Below are 26,498 nucleotides of genomic sequence, written 5' to 3'. Positions count from 1 at the left end.
AGCTTTCAGTTTTCTGGCAGCTGGTGTTAGACAGCATTCCCATGAGACATTTGACATCCATCACGTTCACGGACAACCGCAAACCACCCAGGCTGCAATGTTGTGGAAGTGTGTTTCTGTCCCAAATGAAGTCTATAAATTAATCATGTTTTCTCACACTTTTTTGATAGGCTGGGTTATGATTGTTTCCCATACTGAAGTCCTAATGAATACAAGAAATAAACAGTGACAAGCACATGAACAATGCCTTTGAGGGAGAGGCATCCTGACTTTAACCCAGATGGATAATAAAGATGATAAATAATTTTCACTCAGTCCTATTTGTTTGTGTTATTCAAGACATCACAATTTATATTTTGCAATGACATACTGATGTCACATTACAGCATCTTAAAGAATATTATTTTTTAAACAATATCAACTTTGGTTGTGCTGTTTTGAATGATGGTTACTACATAAATTTCAGCTTTGACACATGATATGTGTAAAACACGTAAAACCAATGAAAAGCTTGATCATTAGGAAATGCAGTCAGTTTCGGTTAATGATGAACTAAAGGTCATAGACAGTCACACAGGGTGATCAGCCTTATATGTAGTCAAAGTCACAGTTGACAAGGAAACAGACACCAGAGGCTCATCAGCGGCAGCATCATTTAAGCCAACATGTCACGTCATGTTAACTGTTAGGACTAATTTTAACAGTGTCGCTGCTAAATGCAGCGTGTCAGGGTTGTTGTAGCCTGGCTGAGTCGGTTTCATTCACACTGCAGATTTCTGCTCTCACATTTTCTCAGTTCTAATCTCTGATTTCTGATACAAAATCCATTCTTAAGACATTCAACCCTCATGTGACTTTAACTTGAACAGCCTTCACTGCTGCTGAAAATAAACGTATTATTTCTGCACCTCAGCTCGGTCAAAACTCATCCTACCATAATGCGAAGGACACATAAGACAAGTGTCAAGACAAAGCAGACGTGGCGTCTTTCATTATTATTACTACGTTTAATTTATGCTCAGCCACTCTGCAATCTCTTGACGGTGATGGTTGGTGCAGGTCACAGCTATTGCTCTCACATACAGTAATGTCACGGGCGACATCAAGGACTGACGCACATAGTGGGAGTGACTCTTCACTGCTGGCGAAAGACACATTTTCATGAACAAGTCTGGCAAATCAGTGACGAAAATATTGATATTTACAGTATATGAACCTAGGTCAGTAACAGACATACAGTATATTGGTGTACATTTTGATTTGTTGTACTTATGTGATCATTAGTGTGACTCTGTCAGTCATGGTACTTAATGATTGCGCTGTCTACAGTTCTAACTGTCACCATGGATTTAATTTAGGATGCTGTAAGCTTAAGTGTGGTTCATAGAGTCAAGAGAGAGTCATGTGTTGAGGCATAAATTAACTTTCCAGAGTTGTAAAATCCTGCATGATAGCATTATAAAGCTCTGTGCAGTGTTTCAGATAAGATGTCAGACGTCATGGATCCATTTCTCAAACCGGACGTTATTGTCTCACAAATACCTAAATCAACATCCCCCAACCAACGTAGCCTAGTTTTTCAATGAATGCAAGGCTGTTGATGGTCTAAATATGCTCTAAATTTCAACATTTTCTGAGTTCTTATTGGCCACAGAATTGTGTCCTAAAAAACTGTAGGACAAACATTTACCTCTGAAAACAAAAGCTCAGCTCAGAAAGTAAATTCAACGTAGGAATTGAAAAAAATTGTAATTACTGAAACTGATGAATGTGTTTAGTGTATTCTTAAAGTTCAGATTGTACATGTAGCTTCGTGAAATTAACTTTTCAAATGCAAATGAATAAAAGCAGGGTGATGGTTGACATACACCTACAGATCGTATCATAATCCAGGATTGCAGTCAGTGTCACAGTGGGCAAGGCAACATGTAAACAAACAGCAGAAACTCAGGGGCAAACTCAACTGTCATCCATAGTTACTAATATTAACTTCTACTATCACCAGCAGTAGCATCACCACACTCTGTACAATCAGTCACACTGAGGTGAGAACTTTTTCGCATTTCACAGGCTGACCTCAGGGGCTTTCCTTTGCCGTGGAGTTTCAGGGGTGACATTATGGTCTAAAACTGCTCCTGTTTCATCATGCATTCCTTGGATGACACCTCACGAGGGTTAGTCCAACTCCAGGTCATCCTGTGTCTTGTCTTGCACACACACTCACAAGCACACACATTCAACAAGGTTGTAAGTCATAGATGTGAACTTGCAAATACCTCCTTGCTCTATTTTGAGTAGATCTAAAGTCACTCACGATCAAGCCAGCAGCTGCCAGTCAAGTGACATCACATGACATTATTGATTCCTTCTGAAACATACATGTAAGTGTGGCGCGTGGGAGTCCATGCACACATCTGCATGCTGGCTTGATTTTTCATTTCAACTCATCACCCATTTGATTTAGCCAATGTGTTTTGCAACAAGGTTGCGGGGAATGAGAAATGTATTGAGCAGGAAGTTAGTAGGCCAAGAGCTGTGTGTGTCCTTGGGGATGCCTTGTTTTCCTAAAAGACCCTGCCAAGGCTGCATGTGCTGCACACAAGGACATCATTTGGCAAAAACAATCCCCGGAAAAACATTTGCACCACCCTCATCTTTCAACCAGGTTGTTGAAAGTTTCATTTAAAGAGAGGAGGTCAAAGTAAAACAACGAGATGCGAGATGGCTTAAAAATGAACAGCTGTGTTCCCCTTAAAAAGATCAAATATAACAATAATATAAAATATAAGCCCCAATGTTCACTCATAATATAAAAATACAAGATGAAAATAAAATTTTTAGATGTTGATCTCAGTGCATCACTGCTGTCAACAGGGTGGTGGGAATTGAAAAAAAAAAAAGACTTTCAGAATGAAGTAACGTGCTCAGAAGAAGAACAGTCTGTTTTGGTTTTGTGTTTTTAGTTCATACAATGTATAGCAGGTGTTTACGTTTCGCAGCTAAAAAAAACCTGACAATATCCTACCACGACTGCTTCATTACTTATCCTCTTTTAGGAAATTTAAAACACAGCAACACAGATAATCCTGGGTGCTGCATTGCTCCATCCCATCCTGTATCCTGTATTCAACAGCTGATGGCATTTCCAGGAGAATACTTCCAGCAGGGAGCATGGGCAGAGGCAGCTGAGAAATAATCCCCTCCAATCCGCTGCTTGATCACTAACACCACCCTCGACCCGACCCAACACACACACACGCACACACACACGCGCACACACACACGCGCACACACACACGCGCACACACACACACACACACACACACACACACACACACACACACACACACACACACACACACACACACACAATGAGTTTAACTTAGCTAGCAGGAAGTGCATTGGAAAATATATCCTAATTTTGAAAACAATGCCACTATGTCACTAATACAAATTAAATCCTTTGAAACATGCCCACTAAAGGAGATATAAAAATAGATACATTGGGTATTTGCTTGCAATAGTTCATAATTAATTTGATTATGATATTCTGATGTTAAAAAAACGCTACACCTACAGCAGTGCACTTTAAAGGTGCTTACAACAGCATACTCCAAACTGGATGTGAGCCAGTATCAGCAATACAATGAGCATATAAAAATAACAGCACTGGTTATAAAACAAGGACATGTGATGGGAAAGGAATCAGATGGAGTTATTGTAATAAACAAGCGGGCTCAACTTTCACTAGATTCCACTTCATTGGTGTGTAAGTGTGTGTGTTCATACAGTCAGTGTGTGTAGTGGGTATGTGGAAGGTAGGGTTACAGGGCTGAATATCAGGGATTAGTTTAGGTGATGACAGTATAAGTGACAGACACGCCGATAGAGATGAACGATAAGGATTCAGCAATATAGTTTGTCTCAATATAGAATATATTTAATTATCATAACGTGAAGTGCATAAAGAACATCGCTGCATGTTGATTACTGCAGCTTACTCAGGTGTCTCTGATTGTACGTGCTAACGCAAACACATAATGAGACAGACAAAAAAGTAGAAGCACTCAGCATTGCAGAAATTTGTCTGATTATGGGATGCTTCATTCATAGCGTAGACAGCTGTACGTCGAGCAGAATACAATAGTTTACAGACAACTGGCAACGGTTGTTACAGTAGATGTCCAGAAGTGTGAAGAGTGACTGAAAATGTGGTCTGGCCCTGAAAAAAATGGCACCTGTAGTAAAAAAAAGAAAAGTCATCAGTGTTTCGGACGCTGTATTGTTTATTAGTGGCATGGTGGGACAAGTGGTAACACTGTGGCCTCACAGCTAGAAGGTCCCGGTTTGAATCCCGCTGTGGGTGCTGGCGGCGTGTCCTCCACCATGCCTTCAGTGCATGCTCAAGGAAAAAAGGGGCCTTTCAGTGTGGAGTTTGCATGTTCTCCCCGTGTTCACCTGGGGTATCCTCCATAAAATATACCACTAAAAACATGGAAGAAGATCACCACCTGACCACGAATGAGAGTCGGGTCGGGCGCCCACTGCTCCTGGTCTGCCGCGGAAGAAGGACAGATCAAGGATGGGTTAAATACGGAGAAGATAATTTCACGGAAGCATAGTATGCTACTCACTGTGTGTTGTGACAATAAAAGTACATTTCTTCTTCTTCTTAGCAATGCCAGCTGCAGGGCTCTAGGGATGAGACCATCAGTCTGTCAAAGTACTGGAAGGATTGCCGTAAACGTTTGCACAGACACTTATGGTCCTCCAGATGAAACCTACAGGTTTTGGTGGTCCCTTTTTGTCTAACACCACCAGCAGCTTGATATTTTTGGCTTTTACTGCTTAACATCAGAATGTTAGCATGGCTGTTGTGAGCATGTTAGCATGCTAACGTTAGCATTTAGCTCAAAGCTCCACTGTGCTATGGCTGTAGCATCTAAGTCTCAATTCATTCATTTAAGGTTGTACTCTTTTGGAGTCATCTACTGTATTTAACACAAATCCTATGAAAACAATTCAAAATTGACTTAAATAAAGTTTGTGTCATACTGCTCGGCCCTTCCCCATTATGAGTAGTAAATTGAGAAGAACCTTGTGTTTATCTGTGTACACAACAACAAGAGTGCATAGAAATAGCAGTGATAGAGTCCCTTTTTCCTTAAATGTTGCTAAATCAGTGTTTGATTTAAGGTAGCATATGAATGTGGTCATGGACACACATAGACTCAACAGTTCTTTAAATCACAGTCTATTTAAACACGATGTGTGCTGTGCAGAGACAGGAACAACGAAGCCTGGAGCCAACAATCAGCGTGAGCCTCTCCACAAAAATACCTCCAATGTGTGACAACACATTCCTCTTCTTCCACCCATAAAAACACACTGAATCTGGTGGAGGCTCATATACACTCATTAAGCTAGTCATTTCACACTCATTTAGCTTTGCAACATGGTTTAAAAGTATAATAGACATACACACGTCTTTGAGACACTCCATGTTCCGGAGAATATGACAAAAATAAACATTACCTTGCATATACTGACAGATGGGCCAAAAGGTAAAAACAGATGCACAACAACTAGCTATCAACTTACTATCTATTATATTTCACACTGCAGAAGCTCCATAAATCCAAAACAGCAGAGAAGTGTTCCAATGCTCTTTTATGCACTGCACCCTTGAAGAGATTAAATATAATACAACAATTATATAATATATAATAACTCTGAGAAACTTTGCCAGCCTTATCTGGATTATATGTACATGTTTGAAACTTGTCTTTTGAGAGTTTTTGAGATTTTAGTTGTTTTCCTGCAGGTGGATTTCAGTGGGAAGGGTCTGTAGATGTGTCTGTTTGGTTTATTTTGTTAAAATTTGAAAGCTTCAAAATCATGAAATTGACATACTGAATGACTTCTCTGCTACATTAATTATTTTTGAAATACAGTTTTTTAAAGTACAATGATAATTATAACACAATAATAAAACAATGCACACTATTTACTGGATGCAGCTTGTGCTAATAACTGAGACCACTCAAATGTACTGAGCCTGTTGGCAAGACCAGCGTTGAGCTAGTTTGCATGCAAAGAAAAATCTGAGTCACCTTTATACAAATTCATAAAGTAGTATATGTACACAGTATGTATACAGTATATTCAGAAATTGTGAGCACATCCAAAAGAATTACTTCCTCTGAGTATGTGTGGGAGAAGAAAATGAAAGAAAAGAAGAAAGAGAGAAAGGGAAAGAAAATCTATCATCCAGGTCCACACGGTCAGGAGGTGAAGTACACGCCACAGGCAACATTCCCGGACCGGCAAATCACCCCGTACCTACTGTGGCGGGACGCCCCTGTTACTATGGCAACCAAAATGTCAGGGGACTGCAGGGAGGAGGGGAACCGAAGTTGGTAAGTCACACAACAACAAGTCAGGTACTGTTTATCTTTTCGCCCTCCTGAAGAAGTATGAGTGAGCACACTTCCAGCAACACCACAACACCAAACGACATTGAGATATGGTATAAGTCAGTGAGGAGACGTGATCTGTGGAACAGTCTCTTGTTGAACAGCTGCTGGATGCAGAGACTTTGCACAGCATCCCCAAGCCTTGCTGTCATGATTGCCAGGTTTGATACCATCTGGTAACCCACACACAGAAGCACAAGGTGGCCGAATAAACGATTTGTCATGAAAGACCATAACACCAACTCTCTGCGTTACTATTGTGTATCACTGTTGTTGCATTAAATTGTTTCATTAGCTGAATCTAGCGTTTTTGACTGCATAACGCATCTGAAAATAAGATAAGACTTTATTGATCACAAGCCAGGAAATTGAAGACGCATCGCTCATATTGCATCTACCGTCTGTATGTAAAGTTGTATGCCACTAACTAACAAACTAAAACTAGAACATTAAAACCATTACCAGTGTTGGAAAGGCAATATTGACCAGTTTGATCCTGTTTAACTGCTTTGTGACAAACTGATCTTCTTGGATCTCACGCGGCCTTGGGAAATCAGTCCAAAAAAATCACTTTAAGTTTTTTTTTTAACTTAATTTTTATTTCGTTTTCAACATTTATACATCAATATAAACAGCCCTTCTGCAACTTTATGATGTTCATATGGGTTGAAAATTCACAAAATAGAATACAGAAGAGAAACAAGGCATGACGAAGACAAAAGAGGGCCAAATATATACATAAAAAAATGAAATAAAATGAGAAAAAAAAAGGATTCAGATGCGAGGAGGAGTAGAGAACAATCATTGAGATAAATATATGTCTTTGGAGTCTCAGAAAGTATGTTATACTTTCCATCTGATAGATTTCCAAGACCTTCCCAATCCACATATTATATGTTGGGGCTCAGGTTTTAACCATTTAACTGTAATGCATTTCGTCGCTGCTGCTAGCAATATTAGCAGGTATTTTTTTGGCCGTTCCCTCTAGACCTGCTGGGGCCAATTGAGTCTATTGTGATGTCCTGGTGAAATACTTCTTTAAGTGCCTCTACGACCTCCTTACAAAACGTATTCAGTTTTGGGCAAGTCCAAAATATATGGGTGTGGTTGCCAATTTGTGTACCACATTTTCTCCAGCATAGGTTTGAGCATACTGGTCTCAACTTGGCCCCTATTTTGGGGGTTCGGAAAATTCGCATTACTACCTTCCACTTAAATTCCCTCCATGTATTTGAGTTGATAACTGCATGTGCCTCATTACATATTTCATCCCATTCGTCCTGAAGAATGTCCGTGTTCATTTCGGTTTCCCATTAACTCTTTATGTGATATGTGCTGTTCAGAGTGATGTTTAGAAATATCTGATAAAAACTACTTATAACTTTCCTCCCGGCATCTCCTGTTTGAACTTTCATTAAAAACACTGTGATTGGATTTGGATTCATCACTTTATTCCATCCTTTCTCTGCGTTCTTTCTCCTCTGCTCTTCTCCCTGTACACGAACAGCTGCACCTCCAGTCACCAGTCTGTCAAGCTCCTGAAGTTTGCGGACGACACCACCCTCATCGGACTCATCTCTGATGGCGACGAGTCTGCCTACAGGTGGGAGGTTGACCATCTGGTGACCTGGTGCAACCAGAACAACCTAGAGCTCAATGCTCTAAAGACAGTGGAAATGGTGGTGGACTTCAGGAAAAACTCAGCCTCACCTGTCCCCATCACCCTCTGTGACTCTGTGGAGTCTTTCCGCTTCCTGGGAACTATCATCTCCCAGGACCTCAAGTTGGAGCCGAACATCAGCTCCCTTATCAAGAAAGCACAGCAGAGGATGTACTTTCTATGGCAGCTGAAGAAATTCAATCTGCCAAAGACAATGATGGTGCATTTCTACACAGCTATCATTGAGTCCATCCTCAGCTCCTCCATCACCATCTGGTACGCTGCTGCCACTGCCGAGGACAAGGGCAGACTGCAGCGTGTCATTCGGTCTGCAGAGAAGGTGGTCGGCTGCAATCTCCCGTCTCTCCAGGAGCTGTACACCTCCAGGACACTGAGGCATGCAGGAGAGATTGTGGCTGATCCCTCCCACCCCAGACACAAACTCTTTGAGACACTCCCCTCTGGCAAGAGGCTGCAGTCCATCAGGACCAAAACCTCACGCCACAAGAATAGTTTTTTCCCGTCTACTGTCAGCCTTATTAACAAGCCCCGGAACCCCCGCCCGACACTCTTCACACTCCACCTCTGCCTCTACTTGTCACATTGACACTGCCATAACCATAACCCTATGCGTTACATTAACGCTCTGCTTGGACTTTCTTTTGAAAAAACAGACTGTGCTTCTGTTAAATAAAAACAGACTTGTGTATATATATTTATATTGTTATATTTTCTACTATTGTTATATTTTTACTTTTTTAATAGCTTCTTTTAATAGATGTGTCATGCGCCAACCTCACCAAAGCAAATTCCTTGTATGTGTAAAACTGTACTTTGCAATAAAGCTTTTTCTGATTCTGATTCTGATTCTCCATGCTTTGTTGGAAAACTCCTTAGTTATAAGTATCAGAAGAAATCTGTATTTGGGAGCATAAATTCTTCTTTTAAGTGTTCAAAGAATTTAAAGTTAACGTTCTTATGGAGTTGGTACACTTTAAGTATTTAGGCACCTACAATACAGGTAACATTATCCAAAAGCAGTTTAATGTGCCTGTCATTGGCTAATTACTGTCAGTTGGCTATCTTGGCTAGAATTAGCCTGTGGGCTGAAAAACACATTAGTTGTAGTCACAATAATTTACATTTAAGCAGCTGTGCTCAGTGCAGTAATGATGGACATCAATCTCACACACTGGTCCTTTTATAAAGAAGGCGGCTTTAATTCTGTTTGAAAATACACGAGACAGCAGTGGAGGCAATATTGGTATAAATCAACAAACACATCATCCTCTGGGGACTGGCCTGGCCCCCACCCTCCCTGGCCCCCACCACCCCCACCCTCCCTCTCTGGAGACTGAGTCAGTAAGACACCATCGGGACAACATGGTTATTTATAGACTGAGACTTGGAGACTGGGAAGCATTCCCATGCAGAACACCACGTCTGTTTACCCTGCACAAGCACGTGCTTCCACAGATAAATTACGTCTCACCGATTCAAAAATAGAAGAAGGTAATTTTGGCTCTTAAATTTGTTTTTAATTTCAACTGAGGAAGACTCTAGATTACTACATGAAAGTCGATGCACAAGACCTGAAGACTTGCAGGTTTTGCACTGTATCAAGTCTCTCACGTGTTTTAATTATTATTGACTTGAACTGCAGTTTGTTCGAAATCTGGGTTGGACTAGGCATCTTTTTTGACTCCTAACACAAGAATAGATAAGAGTGAAAAAGAGTGCGACCATGCAGATCAGAACTCATGCTAAAAGAGCTTTGTCAGGCGGTGAAGGGGTAAAGTTTCCATCCATCTCTGCAAACACCCAGGGGTTTAATTCCTGGTAGCTGCACCCCCGTCTTTGCCGGGCATGCCAACAAAAACAATTCCCCTTGTTCTCAGGTGGGAAGCCAATTAGAGTTCCCATCCTTGTCTCTACATTCTGATTCCTCAGACTGTTGTAAACATAAGTCGATATGAGTCAACATGTCTCCCATAAGACAATGCACTTACAGCGTAACTGTGGCCAATGATTCGTTGATAAGAAGCTGCTCTTAAGGGACCCACAAATGTGACCTTCTGGTTTCAGGACTGTCTCTTGAAATACTCACCCTGTATACAGCAATCATAGCGCAATTAAAATATATTCCTCTTGAATCCATTTGTGAAGCGTTACCACATTGGTGGTGCATTACAATCCGTTGTTATGTCCTCAAGAAGCCACTAATGATGCGTCTTTTAATGTGAGATCAGTGCCAGCCGCTGAGCCTCACAGAGGAAAGACGTGACTTCACAGGGCATACATATCGAAAACAGTCACAGAGATCTATTAAGAGCAGCTGAGGTCATGTTTTCCATTATTCTAAAATTAGAACTAGGCATTAAATTTAAAATATGAAAGACTGATAGATGAAAAAATGCTTTCACCAAAACGTGGAAGGGGCTTTTACTTTCAAAGATTACGGTAAAGCTTATTAAAGATTGTATCTTAAGTCCAGCAGCGGATCACGAGTTAATACATTCAAGGAGAAAAGACACAAGCCTATTTATCTCCAGCAGAGGTCGACTGGGGGGGGGGGGGGGGGGGGGCCTGACCTACAAGACAACTTGACCAAACCAGAAATTAGAGTAGAAAAGGTGACAGACAACAGGGATGGGATGGGGAGGTGAAGATGAAGAGGCTAATAGGGGAAGGAGAGGAAGAGGTAGAGGAGGAGGCACAGTAAGGGAGAGTGAACTGAAGACTGAAGCCATGAAGCCCAGGGGAGGGGAGCTGGGGGGCTCGGGCAGTGAATCGGTCAGCTTGTTCCCAGAGCAGCTTCCCAGCAAATCACAGCATGACTTCAGACTGCATTTACGGCTATATTAAACAAACACACACGGATGCACAACAAAGTACATTCTTACAGCATGCAGTTTGATGTGTGCATTTTCAGCTATGCATCCACACAAAAACACAAAATATCTCAGTGACTTAGTCATTCACTGTGCTTCATGGAAGATGTAGGTCAGTCTAGGTTTTCCCAGAATGCAGCAATAGCGAAATACAATCTCCAGTGCTGCGATGTTACTGACTTGCTAACATCCTGCCTGCACACACAGATGGTCATGGTTCTCTTCTACATGGACTCTCTGCAATTTACCTTGTCGACAGTGTGTTTAGCTTTTAGCCCGACATGACAGGAGCTGGCTGTAAAACACCAGTAGAATTTATTACTGTTCAAACACCTGCAGCTTTCCCATATGTCAGGGGAAATCATTGTCCTATCATTGCCAGTTGTTTTTCTTATTGAACTGTGATATGTGGTACCATCTATCCTTTCTGCAAAACAAACATAAGCTATGAAAAAAAAGTTACTGAACCCCTTGACAAAAACTGATCTTATCATTTATGTTCACAGCTAACTGCTAGCGGACGTGTGAGGCTGTAGGGACAGCGGTGCTTTGAGCTAAATGCTAAGTCAGCATGCTAACATGCTCACAAAGTCAATCTCAACTTGTTGATGTTTAGCAGGTAATGTTTAGCATGTTCACCATCTTAGTTTAGTGTGTTAGCATGCTAACATTCGCTAATTAGTACTAAACACAAAGCAGAGCTAATGCTGATGGGAATATAATCGTTTTGCAGGTATTTTGTCATTAACTTAAGTAAAATAAAACAAAAAAATAAAAATCACGAGCTGGTGGTGGTGCTAGAGAAAGCATTAAGCGATCACTAAGCCACAGTTTCACCAGAACACCACAGATAAACATTATTTTCCTGTGCTCAGGGGACATATTTTACAATCAAACAGTGATCATATGGAGAAAAAACACCAACTTATTTCAACATATTGCACTAGTTCAACAATTCAGAGGCTGATTAATCTACATATTCAGCATATTGCGACTGTGCCATATTCAGAAATAGGCCTAACATGCTCACAAAGCTGGCACACTGACTGAGATTCATTACGCAAGTCAGTTTGTTACTTAATTATGGCATTATGTAACACAGCTGCATCTCAGCTTCATATATGTGGTTCTATATTCCCCATAGGATTAATGTCTGTATCCTTGTGGATCAGGACATAATTCCACGCAACCTATCTAAAGCTCTGTAATAAAACACAGCCCAGTAGTTTATAGCTCATTGCCTCCCAGTGTGAGACTATAGTGACTGTGGCTGGAAGTCATGTGGCCACAGTAAACAGCGTGGACAGGAGCATTGCTGGACTGAGGCCTAATTGGGTGTGGCTCCAGTGGCTAAAGAGAGAGTTAGCAGCAACCGCAGCGCTGATGCAGCTCCTATCACTCCATTTTTCCCGCTTCTTACAACAGGTGTCAGGACCTGGAACAAGAAAACAGCAGCTAACAGGAATGCCGGGCAGCTTGTTCGTTAGCTACTGTGTCACATGGAAAGTTTCTTTCCTGGCAGAGTGGAAAACATCAACAGTATCAAGACAGAAGGGGAAGGAGCTACAGGAAGACAATGTCTACTTCTGAATATGTAGTGGGAATAAAGATGGCCAGAAATGTTATTTCCTCCATCATTTAAGTCATAATTTATGTGAGCATTCTGCACAAAGTGAAGTATCAATGAGTGTGCACCTTGATGGATTCACAAAAAGATTTATAGTAACATGAATATTTTTCAATGCACAAAAAAATTGTTATTGTTGTATATAAAGTTAAAACACATCCACGTTTAAAAAAGTAAAGTTCACAAATGCATTTCTGATGCAAATATATAGGGTTCTTGTTTCAAATTGATGTATTAGACATAAAAAAAATACACATTTTCCTCAAAAGCATTCTTGGATGTCCTTACATTCACATACAGACGGCTGAAACTGAATTTACAAACTGCTTGTGATTGTGCTTATTCACAAATGCACTTTTTTTCAACAGGGAATTACCTGTAGCCAATCAAATGGCTCCCTCCATTTCATCCAATCACGCAAGTGCAGATTTGTGGAGATTTTTCACAAACAACAGCCTTCTCTTTGAGACTATGTGGGTTTATTATATTGAGGTATGCTGATCGGGCCTTTCTGTGAAGTTTGCATGTTCTTCCCATGCATGCGTGGGTTCTCTCCAGGCACTCCAGGCTTCCTCCCACAGACCAAAAACATGCTCATTAGGTTGATTGGTGACTCTAAATTGCCCCTAGGTGTGAGTGTGAGTGTGAATGGTGTGTGTACGGTATGTGCCCTGCGACCGGTCCGGTACGCCGCCTCTCGCCCGTCGACAGCCGAGATAGGCTCCGGCCCCCCCGTGACCCCGAAAGGGATAAGCGGCATAGAAAATGGATGGATGGATGATAGAAAATAAACAGTATAGCAGAATAAACAATGTTATATCACTGTGCATTAGGGTCCAATGAGGACTGGAGGGGTCCAGTAGAATATTTAACTGCCTTCACAAATTTTAAGTGCCTGTAGATTTTTTTTGGTCCTGTTTTGATGATAATCATTACTATTATGAATTTCAACAGCTACCAGAACAACTTGTAATAAGTGAGCAGGTGCAACATTTGCAACTGGGCATTTCCAAAACACAAACACATGAGCACCAATGTTTTAAATATACGGCGCTATCCCATAACTAAATCAAATATTCAGCCCAGACATAACATGAATGTTCAGTGGTGTGATTTTCTCTTCTGGTACAAAATGTCCCAGTCTGTGCCTCTGGAGGCTCAGCATCAAGGAGCCAGTAAAAGCCAGGCACAGCATGTGGCACATTTCTCACCTGCACTGCACCAACAAAAGGCCTCGGACCTATTACACAACCTGCTGCACTCACTGTGGGTCTTCCTCATTAATGCACTCCCTTCACCCACACACGGAGGGTCTTGCAAGGAGAAAGGGTGACAGGTGGACCTGTTACACAGTATGAGTTCCCAAATCCACAAAAATACATCCTGCAAACTACTCTGCTGTCACGTGTGGCCAACGTTGTGTGCTCAGTAAAAATGGACTGAGAAGAGAAAAGACAACAGTTGTCACGTTTGTGATTGTTATTGTCAAGCCCACAGGGAGTTTGGAAAAAGGTTATGCTGGCATGTAGGGCTACAGTCAAATGGGGCACAGTGACTCCTTAACTAATGGAAAAGTACATGGAAAATTGAGTTAAGTAAAGGCTGCAGAGTTTACAGTGTCTTGTCAGTGTCAAGTGGTGTTTAGTTTGGACTGAACACCTTGGTGGCCTTAACTTAAAGAGTAACTTAACCATAAATCCACTTTTTTGAGTTTGCAGTGCATACTGCATATGTCATGACTTCAGGACACTATCCACTGATCCTGGCCGCAGTCTGCAGTGTTCATCGCAACAGTAATTATTTGCTAAAGCTAAGCTAGCAGATCAAACAAATATACCTCTGAACCACCTTCCTGGCCATCAGTGAAGGTGGAGACTGTCACAGCCGTCCATGCCAGATGGTAAAAAATACGCTTTGGGCCATGCATGTGAAACAAGAACCATCATGCAGCCGGTGTCAACACTGCAACAGGAATTTGGATGTAACCGTGGTTCCATGAATTCAGAGGTGACGAGCATGCAAGCATCTGGATTTGAATACAATATTAGATTTTGTAAAGGGGTTGTGTTCAAGTGAAAGATGATACTCTTTCAACCTTTTCAAATGTAATTTTCAGTCAAAACTTTTCTTTCATATTAGGGCAGCTGCAGTACGTTAAAATCAATGTATGCACCACACTGTAACTGTAGAATTGAAGACATTTCGCCACTCATCCAAGAGGCTTCATCAGTTCAACTGACTGGTAGGGGAGTGGTACGACAAGCTGATTATATCATCATGGAATCATCTTCAGCCTTTATTCCACCTGACTTCATCTGCCTTTCTTTGCTCTTGTAAAGCTTTTGGTGCCAGTCTTGGCTATTAAAACTCCCATGAAAACTATCTTTATTGGAATTGCAGTCCGGCCAGCTCTTCTTTTCTGAGGGACAGTAACATACATCTGTTACATTGAAGCTTCAATATGGAAAGAATATTCCTATTTCAGAGGGAGTCCGGCCTATTTAAGTATTTACCACAACATCGTTTTCTGCGAAAAAACCTCAGATTGGAGCAATCCGTATGACTGAAACAACTATTCATAGACTATGTCGAGGGTGATTGGTATGATTGGACTTGCACCAGTAAGCTGATAGTACATGGCTAGTGCACTAATGCCTAAATAACATATCAGCAGGAATCACGCGGAAGAGTGGGCTCAGTGTCTTGACGCTTGACTGAATCTGCAAAAAAACTGTTATTAGTCTGTATGTTCCCAAAACTGTCTGTGAAACTATTTGCTGTATTATCTCAGAAAATGCCAAGACAGACTACATGGACAGCAACACTTTTTTTTATATCTTTCCTCTTGATACTGTACAAGATGTGCCATCTTGATCTTCACTTGCTTAAGACCCAACTGAAGTCAAAAACCCCTAAAATGGAAAACAGTGAATCAGTGGGATTGAGGTAATGACTTGGTTGCCTTGTATATGTGTTAGTCCAGACAGCAAATGAACAAAAAAATAACTGTTGTAATCCTTCCTGACTGCACTGTAACACACAATTTGAATAAAACCACAACATGAAATGATCTTGAACTGTTGCCCATTAAACAACCTTATCACACCTTTGAGTATAATTACAACAGTGATTGCATAATGTCTCTCGTCCCAGGGATTCTGGACAGAACATTTCACTCTTCCATTTATTTTGCCAACATTATGCACAGATGAAGTATATTTTCATGACAAACTTCCTTTTACAAAATGGTATTCTGTTTGAACCTGCCTGCCCCATATAAAATGTTGTATAAATAATAAGGTATATTCTGTCTAAATGGCAAACATCTTTGCTGGAACATAGGAAACAATAGAATTCAGAGAAGTAATTCTTTATTTCAAAACTACAGCAATCAAGTACACCTCTTGTATCTGTTTAGTGTTCATCATGTGGGCAGTAAAAGTCTTGTGAATTCCCTCTTAAGACATGCACTTTCTGAAATTCACACAGTTGTAGATGTCAGTGTCATGTTGGAATAAGAAGTAATTTGTCCATAAAAATGGTTAGTTTGATCATTTGTTTTTGTTTGATCTGTTTTGATTCATCTCTCAGTTGTCAGTTGCATGGCCTTCTTGATTTAGTTTGCATTGTATGATGTCTTCTGTACATTTCTACAACGATGAAACACTTTTCTCCATTTATGTATTTACCAAAGAAAGGATAATTTAGAACTAGTATTCATATTGAAACAGCAGCTAACTCTTTGGCAAGCTCTCAGTGACATCGGTAAAGGACATGAGGGCTCACTGGCGTCCAAAACTACAACATATAAGGCGGAGAGGGATCATTCAGGCTTCTAACCATCTGATTTACCACTAAATATTTACTCAACGTACCTTCAGTCATTTCATATAAACAAAAACATAAGTTTCAGACAATCAAAAACACACTTGCACAGTGGGTGTGCAGGTAATTTGCATGGTTTGCTGTTGCTTGCACAGTGCTTTCCTGTTTCCTTGTCTTCAGCATTCATCAAACGCACATCCAGGCACGTCTTAAATGGACTTTTCTGGTTCATAACATATCAGATGTTTTAAAAAACCTGAATAACTTCTTTTAGGGACTTGTCAGACCAATCTTGACGATTAACATATTCCAGTCCTGATGGAGCTGTAATGGACCTAAGGGGCCACTTTACTTGTTCCTTCCCTTTTAGAAGCAACTATGTTTTCTCCGAAAAGCTCCCGAAGTTTAACAAGGTAGGAAATCATTTACATTTCAGGGTATTTCACCAGAAGTCACATCGACGGCAACTTGCCGCACAGCAACGCTCTTTCATGAAGACACTTTTCATGGCGTGTCACATGGGTCAAAATGTTTGGCAAAGCAACACAAAAATAAACAAAAGCTTCAATCTAAGTGCCTCACCAGGGCAAATATATTGCTTTGGACATGCTACCTGTTTATATCATGTCTGACATTTCCACCTGGGAGCTTCCCAGTACAAAGCAAGTGCTGGCAACCAGAGCATCTGATAATATACCAGATGATATCTGACAATCACCAGTGGTCACGACTGCGGTGTTATTATGGCTCGTTTATGCGACAGATGGATTTGGGTTTAAAGTTTCGGTTTAAGATGGAAGACGCTGTTATTCATACTGTGGCCTGTAACTTAGTGATGTGTTCGCAAGACTTGTTGGTCTTGCACTGCTTGCAAACCTCACTGAGAAAGACGGTAACGTTCACACACTGCTGGCCCTGTCACTAAGTCTTGTTCACACTCCATCCTTCAGACCTCGCGCTGTGTGGATCCATGTTTGAAACGCAGTACCTGAACACCTGACAGTTTCCTCCTTCACTGTTAGTACCTGCCTCTAAAGGGGAGTTTACGGTTGCTTGGCTGTGAATCGCAGCTTGGTCCCCGGCCTGTAGCCCTCTGGCTCTGCGTGGATGTTTCTGAAGGTCAGGTTGATGCGTGGGCCTCGGTCATGGTACTCTTTAGCCACTTGATGCTGGTGGAGATGGAGAGACAGATAAAAGATGTATTTTACATTTACATGTCAAATACTTTACCTGCTGGTAAAGATTTCTATGAAGTTATGAGGTAGGGGCTTTGAGCTTTGGTCTAAGACTGAAGAACGATGCTGGACATTAGCTTTTCTTATCAAAAACATGAGGCTGACATGAGACAATATATCTGTACATATCTGTAATATATTTTGGGCTTTGGTTCTATAGTCATCAAACTAGCATTTCTTATCCAGGGATTAGAATGTGACAGCAGGTACAGGCTGTCCTTTACCAGACAAAAGATAAAAAAAATAAATAAATGTAGAGATTTAAATATAGATTCTAAGCACCTTTCATACAAAAAAAAGCTGCACAAAAGTGCTTTACAACAAAGAAATTACATGCATCAAGTGCTTCATATCAAAAAACATCAAACGAAAAGAAAAATAGGCATAGAAAGCTTGTTAATTGAAGAGCTAGGTTTTTATCTTTCAACGAAAAAAATTTAGCTCGCTGGTTCCCCTGATATCCACAGGTAGCTTTGGGGCGTAGTTGACAAATGCTGCATCCCTGATTTCCTGTCGGCTGTTGCTGGGAACCTCCAATAACCCAGCAGCAGACGATCGCAGTGATCTGAAAGATCTGAAAGATTCTCCCTTTGAATGCAAAGGGAGAATATACAAAAGTAAAGTAAAAAGATAGAGGAAGCTATTTTTATTGGTCAAAACTGCAGACTCACAAAGGCATGCACCTGAGATTAGAAAACAAACAAATATGAGAATAATGGTTATAATATGTGGGGTAAAGGTCAAGTCAAACAGTGCTTAAATGTGTCCTGGAGCAGCACAGATGCAAAGTGTTTCTCATGTTTCTCCATCGAGTTCACGCACGCACGCACACGCACACACACACACACACACACACACACACACACACACACACACACACACACACACACACACACACACACACACACACACACACACACACACACACACACACACACACACACACACACACACACTCCTCCCTCACCTACATCTCAAAAGGAGGTGAAAAGTTTGCTTTTACACAGTAGTGGCAAAAGGAAGAGTCCGGAACAGGCAGAAATAAGCCCGTATCCTTTTTCAAACAAATGAAGCACTTCAGCGGGATTCAGGATTGACAGGTTTAGTTAAATATTTAGCACTTCCAAGTCTCTCAAACTGAGCCAGGAGGTTTTATTAGGCGAACTATGTCTGCAGTGACACAGAGAGAATTAATGGATGGTGTGATCTTCTTTCTCTGGCAAGATCTTTAAAGGAGAGATGAAACTTTTGTTGAGATACGCAGGGAGGTGTCGCCATAAAACACCTGTGACCTTCTTTTAAGCTCAAACCTCTCTCTCTGTCTCTGCAGTTCTCCCTCTTTTCTTCCCATCTCCTGTATTTTTCTCTCACTCCTTTTAATTTTCACTCTCTTTTCAGTGTGACCAGCCAGGCTGTTAAAGCTTAAGCACTGAATAAAATACAAAAAGTCAAAACTATGATGTCTTTCTAGCAGTACTGATCTAAAAACATGTTGATTTCAAGTGAATTTGATGTTACACATTAATCTGACAAGACAGTAAAGACCATTTGCTATTGTGGTGCTGTGACAGAAAACCAAGGCAACAAAGCAACAACGATTTTAAGGATTTTGTGAACTAACACCAGTGATTATACAATTTTCACAAGTGTTCATGTTCAGTTAATATGTCTGAGTCAGTATATAATGCAATGATGCTCATCACCAAAAGAACAAACAGCATATGGAGCTCCACAAGGCTACTTTTATGGGCCATTGTTTTATATTCATATCATTAGATCACACTTATTCATTTGTCACATACTCATAAAACGTACAAATAACCCCCCCACTTTATTATATCCTTTGCCAATAATAATTATTAGAACAAATCTGAATTCAACAACTTAAAAATGCATGATCAGATGACAATCGTTGAACATCATCTGCAGAATCAGTCTGTTGTCATCATCACTGCATTACAGTCTCAAATCATTCATATCTGCCACCTCTCTCATTAGTTATAATTTTATAATTTAGAATAAAACCGAACATGGGTCGGTGCGATCCTTCCTTTTGGAAAAGAGTAAAGCTAAATAGCATGACCTATTTTAGACAGAAGTGGAGCTTTCAACTACTTTTCCAAAGGCTGAAAACATTTAGTCATCATTAAATTCAAACTAATGTAATATAAAATATTCCAGTGGCACACTCGCACTATTCATCCTCTTTCATCCACTTGTATAAACCAGGCCGTCACTCCTGATTGAAAGACAAATTACTGTCATTATGCTGAATCTCTGCTGTTCTCTCCAGGTCACTCCATTCATCCTCGCTGCCTGAACCAAGTGCCTTCAACACAGGTCTATCTCCTCACGTGATGAGTCTGAAGCAATTACACACTCACAAATGCACACAAAACACACATGCACACACACGAACAGAGCAGGGAGTCTATTTACTGTAAATGTCAGACGTTAACTGAGGTAATTGTTTGTGTCATGGTTTCTCTTTTTCACATCGTTAAGGACATCTTACAAGTGTTTCTGTTACATTTCTTTTTTAAATTGGGCACTTTTAAATTAACAAACTTAACAGAATTGTTGCTGTTGTCACTGTTTATAGGAGTGTTTCCTTCATTTTGCCAGTAAATAGTGTATATCATAACCTTAGATAAAACATTTGGCCTTAAATAGCCTTAAAACAGATATTTTACATTTCAGTTACATTATTCTATGCTTGTGGGTGATAAAATTCAGCTGCTGGTTTCTAAGCATGTGGTTTAAGGTACTGGACTGTATTTTCTGCCAAGGCCAGTATGCGATTTATGTTTGGATAAAATATATAAGTTTGTTGGTGTTGTTTGGTATAAACAGAGGAAGCCCTCCGAAGTTTATAGTAACCATAACATAAAACACAAGGAACGAGGTGTACAATAAAGCTGTTTGACTGACAAACTCTGAGAAGTCTAGTGTGAAAAACAACCATCACGTAACAACAAAGACTTTTTCATTTCCACCTGATTTTGATCTCCATTTTGGTTGCATGGGCCCTTGCACTTGATTGGTGGAGCCTACCTGCCAGTCGTCTTGTGTGGCTCCTGCCATCAGCAGAAGTGTCCCGTGGCCCAAAGGAATTCGAATCCGCTCCACATAAGTGTAGTCACCATTCTCCTCCTAATACAGAAACACAAAGAGAGGAAGGCATCATGTATCATCACCTTAAAACACACGCACACACATTTGGTAATATATCCTGGCACATGAATAAACACATTTCAAGAAAAAGGCCTCAAAATGGGCTGAAGGCACATTCAGTCACCTGCAAATCAAGACTAAATGCAAATAAAACTGGTCTACATCTTGACTAATGAATCCTGCCTCCTAAGAAGTGTATACTTTAACACTTGAAGTGACAGACAACAATTACACACAGTCCTCTAAATACTCTGATAAGTCTAAATACCTCACTGAAGCCTTCCCTTTGTGTCCAGTTTGTCACTACCTCACCTTCTCTGCTGGTCTGCTCTCCACTACCCACAGTTACTTCTTTGTATTAAGATTTACACAGCAGTTCAACTTTATTAAGTACCGAGATATTCAGTGTTCAGAGGCACAATATACCAAAGAAGGATGTGAACATCGTATTTATTATGCTGTATCTATAAGTTTTCTTCCATCGTCTGACCAGTGGAGGCTGCTTGCGGAGGCTGAACACTCTTGTGTCACCCAGACTGAGGGAGGCGATGGTGGGCTCGGCACCCAACGAGGCCTCATCGTCACTGTGCCACCCGATGCTGTCATGGCCGTCCCGATACAAATTACACAGCAGCGAATTGAAGCTGCATCCGCTCAGCTGCTCCACCGCCTCGCGAAGGGTTACCAGCAATGGATGCCACTACGAGGAAAAAAGAAGAGATGGAGCAAGTATAAAGAATGAAAGCAACAGCAAAAAACAGACAAAACACAACGCATGATGAGGGGTGATGATGAATCTAGCATGAATCTGTGGATAATGTGCTCGTCTTTCTTTCAAAGCCTTGGTGGCTTGGAGGTTAACGGCTCTCTCTAACCTGTGGGTTTGCAGCCATGGTGGACCAAGCGTATGTATAGGGAAGTTCTCCATACCAGCACGTCAGCCTGGGCTCCTCGTATGCCTCACCTGCACCACACACACACAAACAAATACACCTTCACCTCAGAGGAACCAGCTGAGACCACGGTCTGGACATTTAGTGTTCATTTTCTCAGCTATTTTTATATTAGTCTTAGTCCTTTCTCAAGTGTTAGATTAATCATATTTAGTCAACATCATCCGGTTTTTCATAGTTGACTTGAAGTCTGGGCATCTCTGTTTTATCCTAGTCAAAGAAAACAGGAACTCAGGAATTTCAGTAGTGTTAGTCAGTGAAAACTGTTGACATATTAGGTTTTTTTTTTTGTCATCAGATAATACAGAACATTTTAGTCAATCTAGTCCAGCCAAAGCCAACATATGTTTCGTCGTTTTGGTCAAACTTAAGTAACATCAGATTTTATCTTATCATTACTGGAAGAAAGAGAGAGGTTAAATGATTAAGAAAGCATCTTTACAAAATACAAGTGTCTCATGGTTAAGTTAAAAATGACAAGGACTTGAGAGAAAGAAACAAGGTGATATTTGGGCCTGTTTTCGACCAAAAATGTATCTTTTCAGCATCAAAAACTCCATCCCTGCAGGTTTTCAATACCTGTGTCCTTATGGAGACCAGGGTCTGTGGACAGTTTGCATGACAGGAAAGCTCACATCGCCATCTCTATATTGCATCAGTTATTGGGTCACAGCACTTTTTACTTCTAGAGAGGATAGATCCAGTCTGTTTCCATAGCTGGCTCTTTTTTGCTAAATGACAATGATAAGTAGGGCAGAAAGCTGACACGGTTTTGTTCTTAATGTATTCCTCTCCAGCATTAACACAAATGTATAATAATCATCTGCTTCGTCACCAGAATCTATTTCTATCCGAAGGTAATGTCAGGTAGGGTCAACACCTTAATCCAGTTTCTCTCCGTCTGTCTCCCACTGTTGGTCCTGGTGTGTCCCTCTTTCTCTGGGAACAACCACATCTCTTCCAAGAACCAATTCTCTGTCATTAGTGTATTTTGGCCAGCCCTCTGGTACAAGAACACGGTGAAACCAAAACAAACTATTCAAACAGCCATCGCTTTTTATAGTGCTGAATTATTCAGAGACTCTCAAACTAATACTTATAAATATGTGTAGCTACTTATCAACTTTCAAAAGCCTTGCTCTCTCCATAAAAAGATGCTACCGGGGGGGGAAAGATTAACAAAGCCACAACCCACTCACAGGATCCAATTTAGAGCCCTGAGCAATGGTTGGAAAAAACTGAGTTAAGAGAGTTTTAAAACAAGACAGGATAAATGACAGGGGGTGTAAGAGAGGTGACTGGTGAAGAGTTAACATCGTTTTTCCACTACTTCCTCTTTAACCCAAACATTAAGTGAACTTTGTTGACAAAGTCTGAGGAGTGATGGATTGAGGTTACTCAATTTGCTGCTGTGCACTGTGTTTGGAAATCATCTTGGTCACTTGTCTTTATCGTGCTGTTTGTCTGCTGTGGGGCTATTGCAGAATAACACACAAGATGGACAAGAGCCAGCTAAGAGAAAGGCCGATTCTGAGGCAAGGTCTGGCTGCAGCTCAACAGGCTCACTGTGTATAGTCTGAGTACAATGTGTGAGTTATTCTCTCCTTTTAAAGGAAAATGCCAAACAAAGCCTGCAAAACAAAGCCTTTGCACAACTCATGCATGTATGAGGAGAGAGTGGCTGCAGTTTTCGCTTTGCTATATTGTATTAACCTGAATTAAATGAAACCAGGCATGTGTGTCAAGCAATTACCTACGACTTTGCAAACCCAGATGTACACTGAAAATGTCCTAACTTATTCTATTAAAATACGAAATCTAGAGGATTTTGCAGCCTTGGCAAAGGTGTGCTCCCCCTAAATACTGTCCATATGTTCCATAAACATGTCTCAAAGATGGAATTGTTCAACACTGCACTGCAATGAAACTAGAACAGACATGTACCCAACATCCAATCAGCTGCAGTGGGGAAACCCTTTTCACGCTCCTGTATGCGTCACAGGCTCACATTTCACCCCTTCCATACTGCTTATTCTGTTAAGCCCCTGATACCCACCCTGTCTGTAGTTGGTCTTCTGGGACCAGGGAAGCTCTGCTAACAGCTTACTGAACATCCAGTCAGCCTCCTCTGAGGGAAGAAACCCAGGCAGCAGCCGCAGTCTGCACAGATGGAAAGAAACAGACACACACACACACACACACACACACACACACACACACACACACACACACACACACACACACACACACACACAGATTAAGTACCCAGAAAAGGAAGGTGCATACATACAGTATGTAGCTCATATATTACAGGCTTTCAGTATAACAGCATCGTGGCTGGTTGTTTACCCACCACAGTTTTTGATTAAACTGACAAAACAACCAGCTAAAACAATTTGGCAAGCTGCCAGTGTGAAGAGTTGGTTTATGGCCGATCAGAACCAGTTTGTGAGACGTGTTGTCCAACTGCTGGAAATCAAAAGTGTCTGCAGTTGTTCCAAATGACTCCACTGGAAGGTGGACAGTTATAGAAATGGTTGGACATAGTCCCACGAACCTGATAGAAAGGTGTAGGGGGAGGGGTTTCTTAAAGTATTCGGCCAACCGACAAGCAGTTCTGAAGAAGCCCTGTATTGCGCTTTTGTGCTTAAATGGTACACATGATGTAAGGTCAGCAATGGGATGTCACTCAAAATCGAGCTAAGACTCGGGTGCAAAGCGGTCTGCTAAGACTTCAATTCAATATGTCTTTATTCATCCTGCAAGGGGAAATTCCAAACTTAACACTACCAACAGAGCAACATGCCTTTTCTAGTGAAATTGGATGTTTGTCCCTTACTCAAGGGACATGTACAGCACATTACTACATATTCAGTGTGTATTAACCATATGGCACACGTCCATGAGTCTTAGAGGGTAACATAAGCAGGTGGGAGATATTTATGCCATTGCTTTGGGATGAGTGCCATCTAGTGGACTTCAAAGTCAATCACAGGTTTGTCATCTTTAAATACACTGGTTTGGTTTGGGGCATGTCACTGTTTTCTCCTCTTTTCCATTTGGTTTAATTTTCTTTCCTCTAGACTTTCCACTGAATGATGATTCCCCCTCAGTTACACCATCGTACTCACCTGGACACTCCTGAAGGTCCATGGCTGATCTCATAATCACCTGCCTGTCTGTCCAGAGCAAAATGATGTCTGTCAGGCAACCAATGGGTAGTAAATAAGAAGCCAAAACATCATGAGATAAGAGATAGAAATAAATTCAAAACAGATGTAATATGAAAAAAAAAACCCTGAAAAAGTCAATCCAGGGAAGAAAGAAATGTGCAACTTACTCAATCACCTTCTCTGGGGGAGCATATCTGACTGGCTGCAATGAAAAACAGAAGGAGGAAGCACGTCCTTAAAAAAACATCCTAACAAAATGTAAAACACCTAGTGATTTAGCCCAGTATTCAATGCAGGCTCATATCTTATGTGTACTGTCTACCTTGGTGGGCTGGTTAAACTCAAATGTAGTTTGGGGTGTTTTCTGTGACCCACATCCCCAAGAAACAGTGGCTGGATTAGCACTTTTTGGCTGTTGGTTGTTTGAGACTGCACCTGGTAAAAAACAAAAAAGAAGCTATTTACTGCATATCAGGCAGGTTAATAGAACTAAGAAAATGTTTTATGTAAGTTTATGCATTTCAGCCAGACACAAGCAAAATGTTTATATCAGCATCTAGGGCTATAAATAAGTAAACATATAAATGAGATCTCATTCAGTGAGGAACAGACATAGGGAGTCACTGACAACAGTAAACACTGCCCCTAAAGTTACCTGTTTGTCGGGAGTGTTTTGGCAGTTGTTTGGCCCAGGAACCCTGGACTCTGGCACGCTGACGCTTATCTGACATCACATCACATCTGCATTTAAAAAGAGAAAGAAGAAAGCACGACTGATAACTTGTGCTGACCCTAACACACTTAATGGGTTCACAGTAAATGACGGCAACAAATGATGAAATGATGATGATGATGATGGCACAAATTCTTATCCGCCTTTTTTTCCTACTTAATTGAATTTGTTGCCCAGAGGCAGCACATGTCTGTCTTCCCCTCCTAGGCCAGTATAGTTATCACTGACAAGGACTACAGTGGTATCCAAAATTGGGAGAACTGTGCAAATAATCGTACATGCTCTTCATGTCCGTTCGCGTACTAGTGCCTTCAGTATTTGGTGGAAATGCTTTAATTTTGTAGTCTTTTGTGATTGTTGGTCTTTTTGTCATAACTACTATTCATTATTCTGTAACATAATCTGTACTATTAAGGTCTAACATAACGATTTAATCATTTAGGTACTGATTATGGTATAAGAGTTGTATTTCAAGCCTGACTGACGCAGGAACTAGCTAGCTACGTATGTCGCCTCTAAGCTAAGCTAGCTAAAACAACTTGAAGTTACTTTAATAAACATTTTGGAAAGGTCTGAATTTAAAACAAATACCGGACTAACTAACATTGATATAGATCTTTAAACGACTTACCAAAAAGGCTGCTAAAACTCAACAAAACAGGTTGCAGAAAAGACACAACTCTACACGAGCTTGACGAGCTTGCATTTAACGGCCATGGACAGTGTGTTACAACAAAACAAATCCTAACTG

At 40.9% G+C, this 26,498-nt stretch overlaps 1 protein-coding gene across 2 annotated transcripts; it reads right to left on the bottom strand.

Moving 5' to 3' along the window:
- Nucleotides 1-15,827: 15,827 nt before the first annotated feature.
- Nucleotides 15,828-26,493, bottom strand: alkbh3 (alkB homolog 3, alpha-ketoglutarate dependent dioxygenase). Of its 2 annotated transcripts, none has more exons than XM_070972042.1 (10): nucleotides 26,379-26,493; nucleotides 25,670-25,755; nucleotides 25,337-25,449; nucleotides 25,182-25,216; nucleotides 24,973-25,041; nucleotides 23,898-24,001; nucleotides 21,764-21,852; nucleotides 21,379-21,588; nucleotides 20,769-20,867; nucleotides 15,828-17,648 (listed from the first exon to the last, which is right to left on the bottom strand). In XM_070972042.1, the coding sequence occupies exons 2-10, from the start codon at nucleotides 25,743-25,745 to the stop codon at nucleotides 17,523-17,525; spliced, it is 921 nt and encodes a 306-aa protein (XP_070828143.1). In that variant the 5' UTR covers nucleotides 25,746-25,755; nucleotides 26,379-26,493; the 3' UTR covers nucleotides 15,828-17,522. The 2 variants fall into 2 exon arrangements, with proteins under 2 accessions (XP_070828143.1, XP_070828144.1); XM_070972043.1 differs by having other exon boundaries at nucleotides 16,011-17,648; nucleotides 24,973-25,020; nucleotides 26,379-26,481.
- Between the last annotated feature and the right edge of the window lie 5 nt (nucleotides 26,494-26,498).

The sequence above is a fragment of the Chaetodon trifascialis genome, chromosome 10 (assembly GCF_039877785.1).
Source record: "Chaetodon trifascialis isolate fChaTrf1 chromosome 10, fChaTrf1.hap1, whole genome shotgun sequence".
Classification (NCBI taxonomy): domain Eukaryota; kingdom Metazoa; phylum Chordata; class Actinopteri; order Chaetodontiformes; family Chaetodontidae; genus Chaetodon; species Chaetodon trifascialis.
The sequence above is the reverse complement of the archived record's forward strand: the minus strand, read 5'-3'. Positions and strand labels throughout refer to the sequence as shown.

What these genes read in the sequence shown, in the direction of transcription:
- alkbh3 (XM_070972042.1), bottom strand. Translation starts at nt 25,745, where the DNA reads ATGTCAGATAAGCGTCAGCGTGCCAGAGTCCAGGGTTCCTGGGCCAAA. An exon ending in CCATGGCTGCAAACCCACAG is followed by an intron (nt 21,589 to 21,763) that starts GTTAGAGAGAGC and finishes TTTTCCTCGTAG; the next exon opens with TGGCATCCATTGCTGGTAAC. An exon ending in TCCGCAAGCAGCCTCCACTG is followed by an intron (nt 20,868 to 21,378) that starts GTCAGACGATGG and finishes TTTCTGTATTAG; the next exon opens with GAGGAGAATGGTGACTACAC.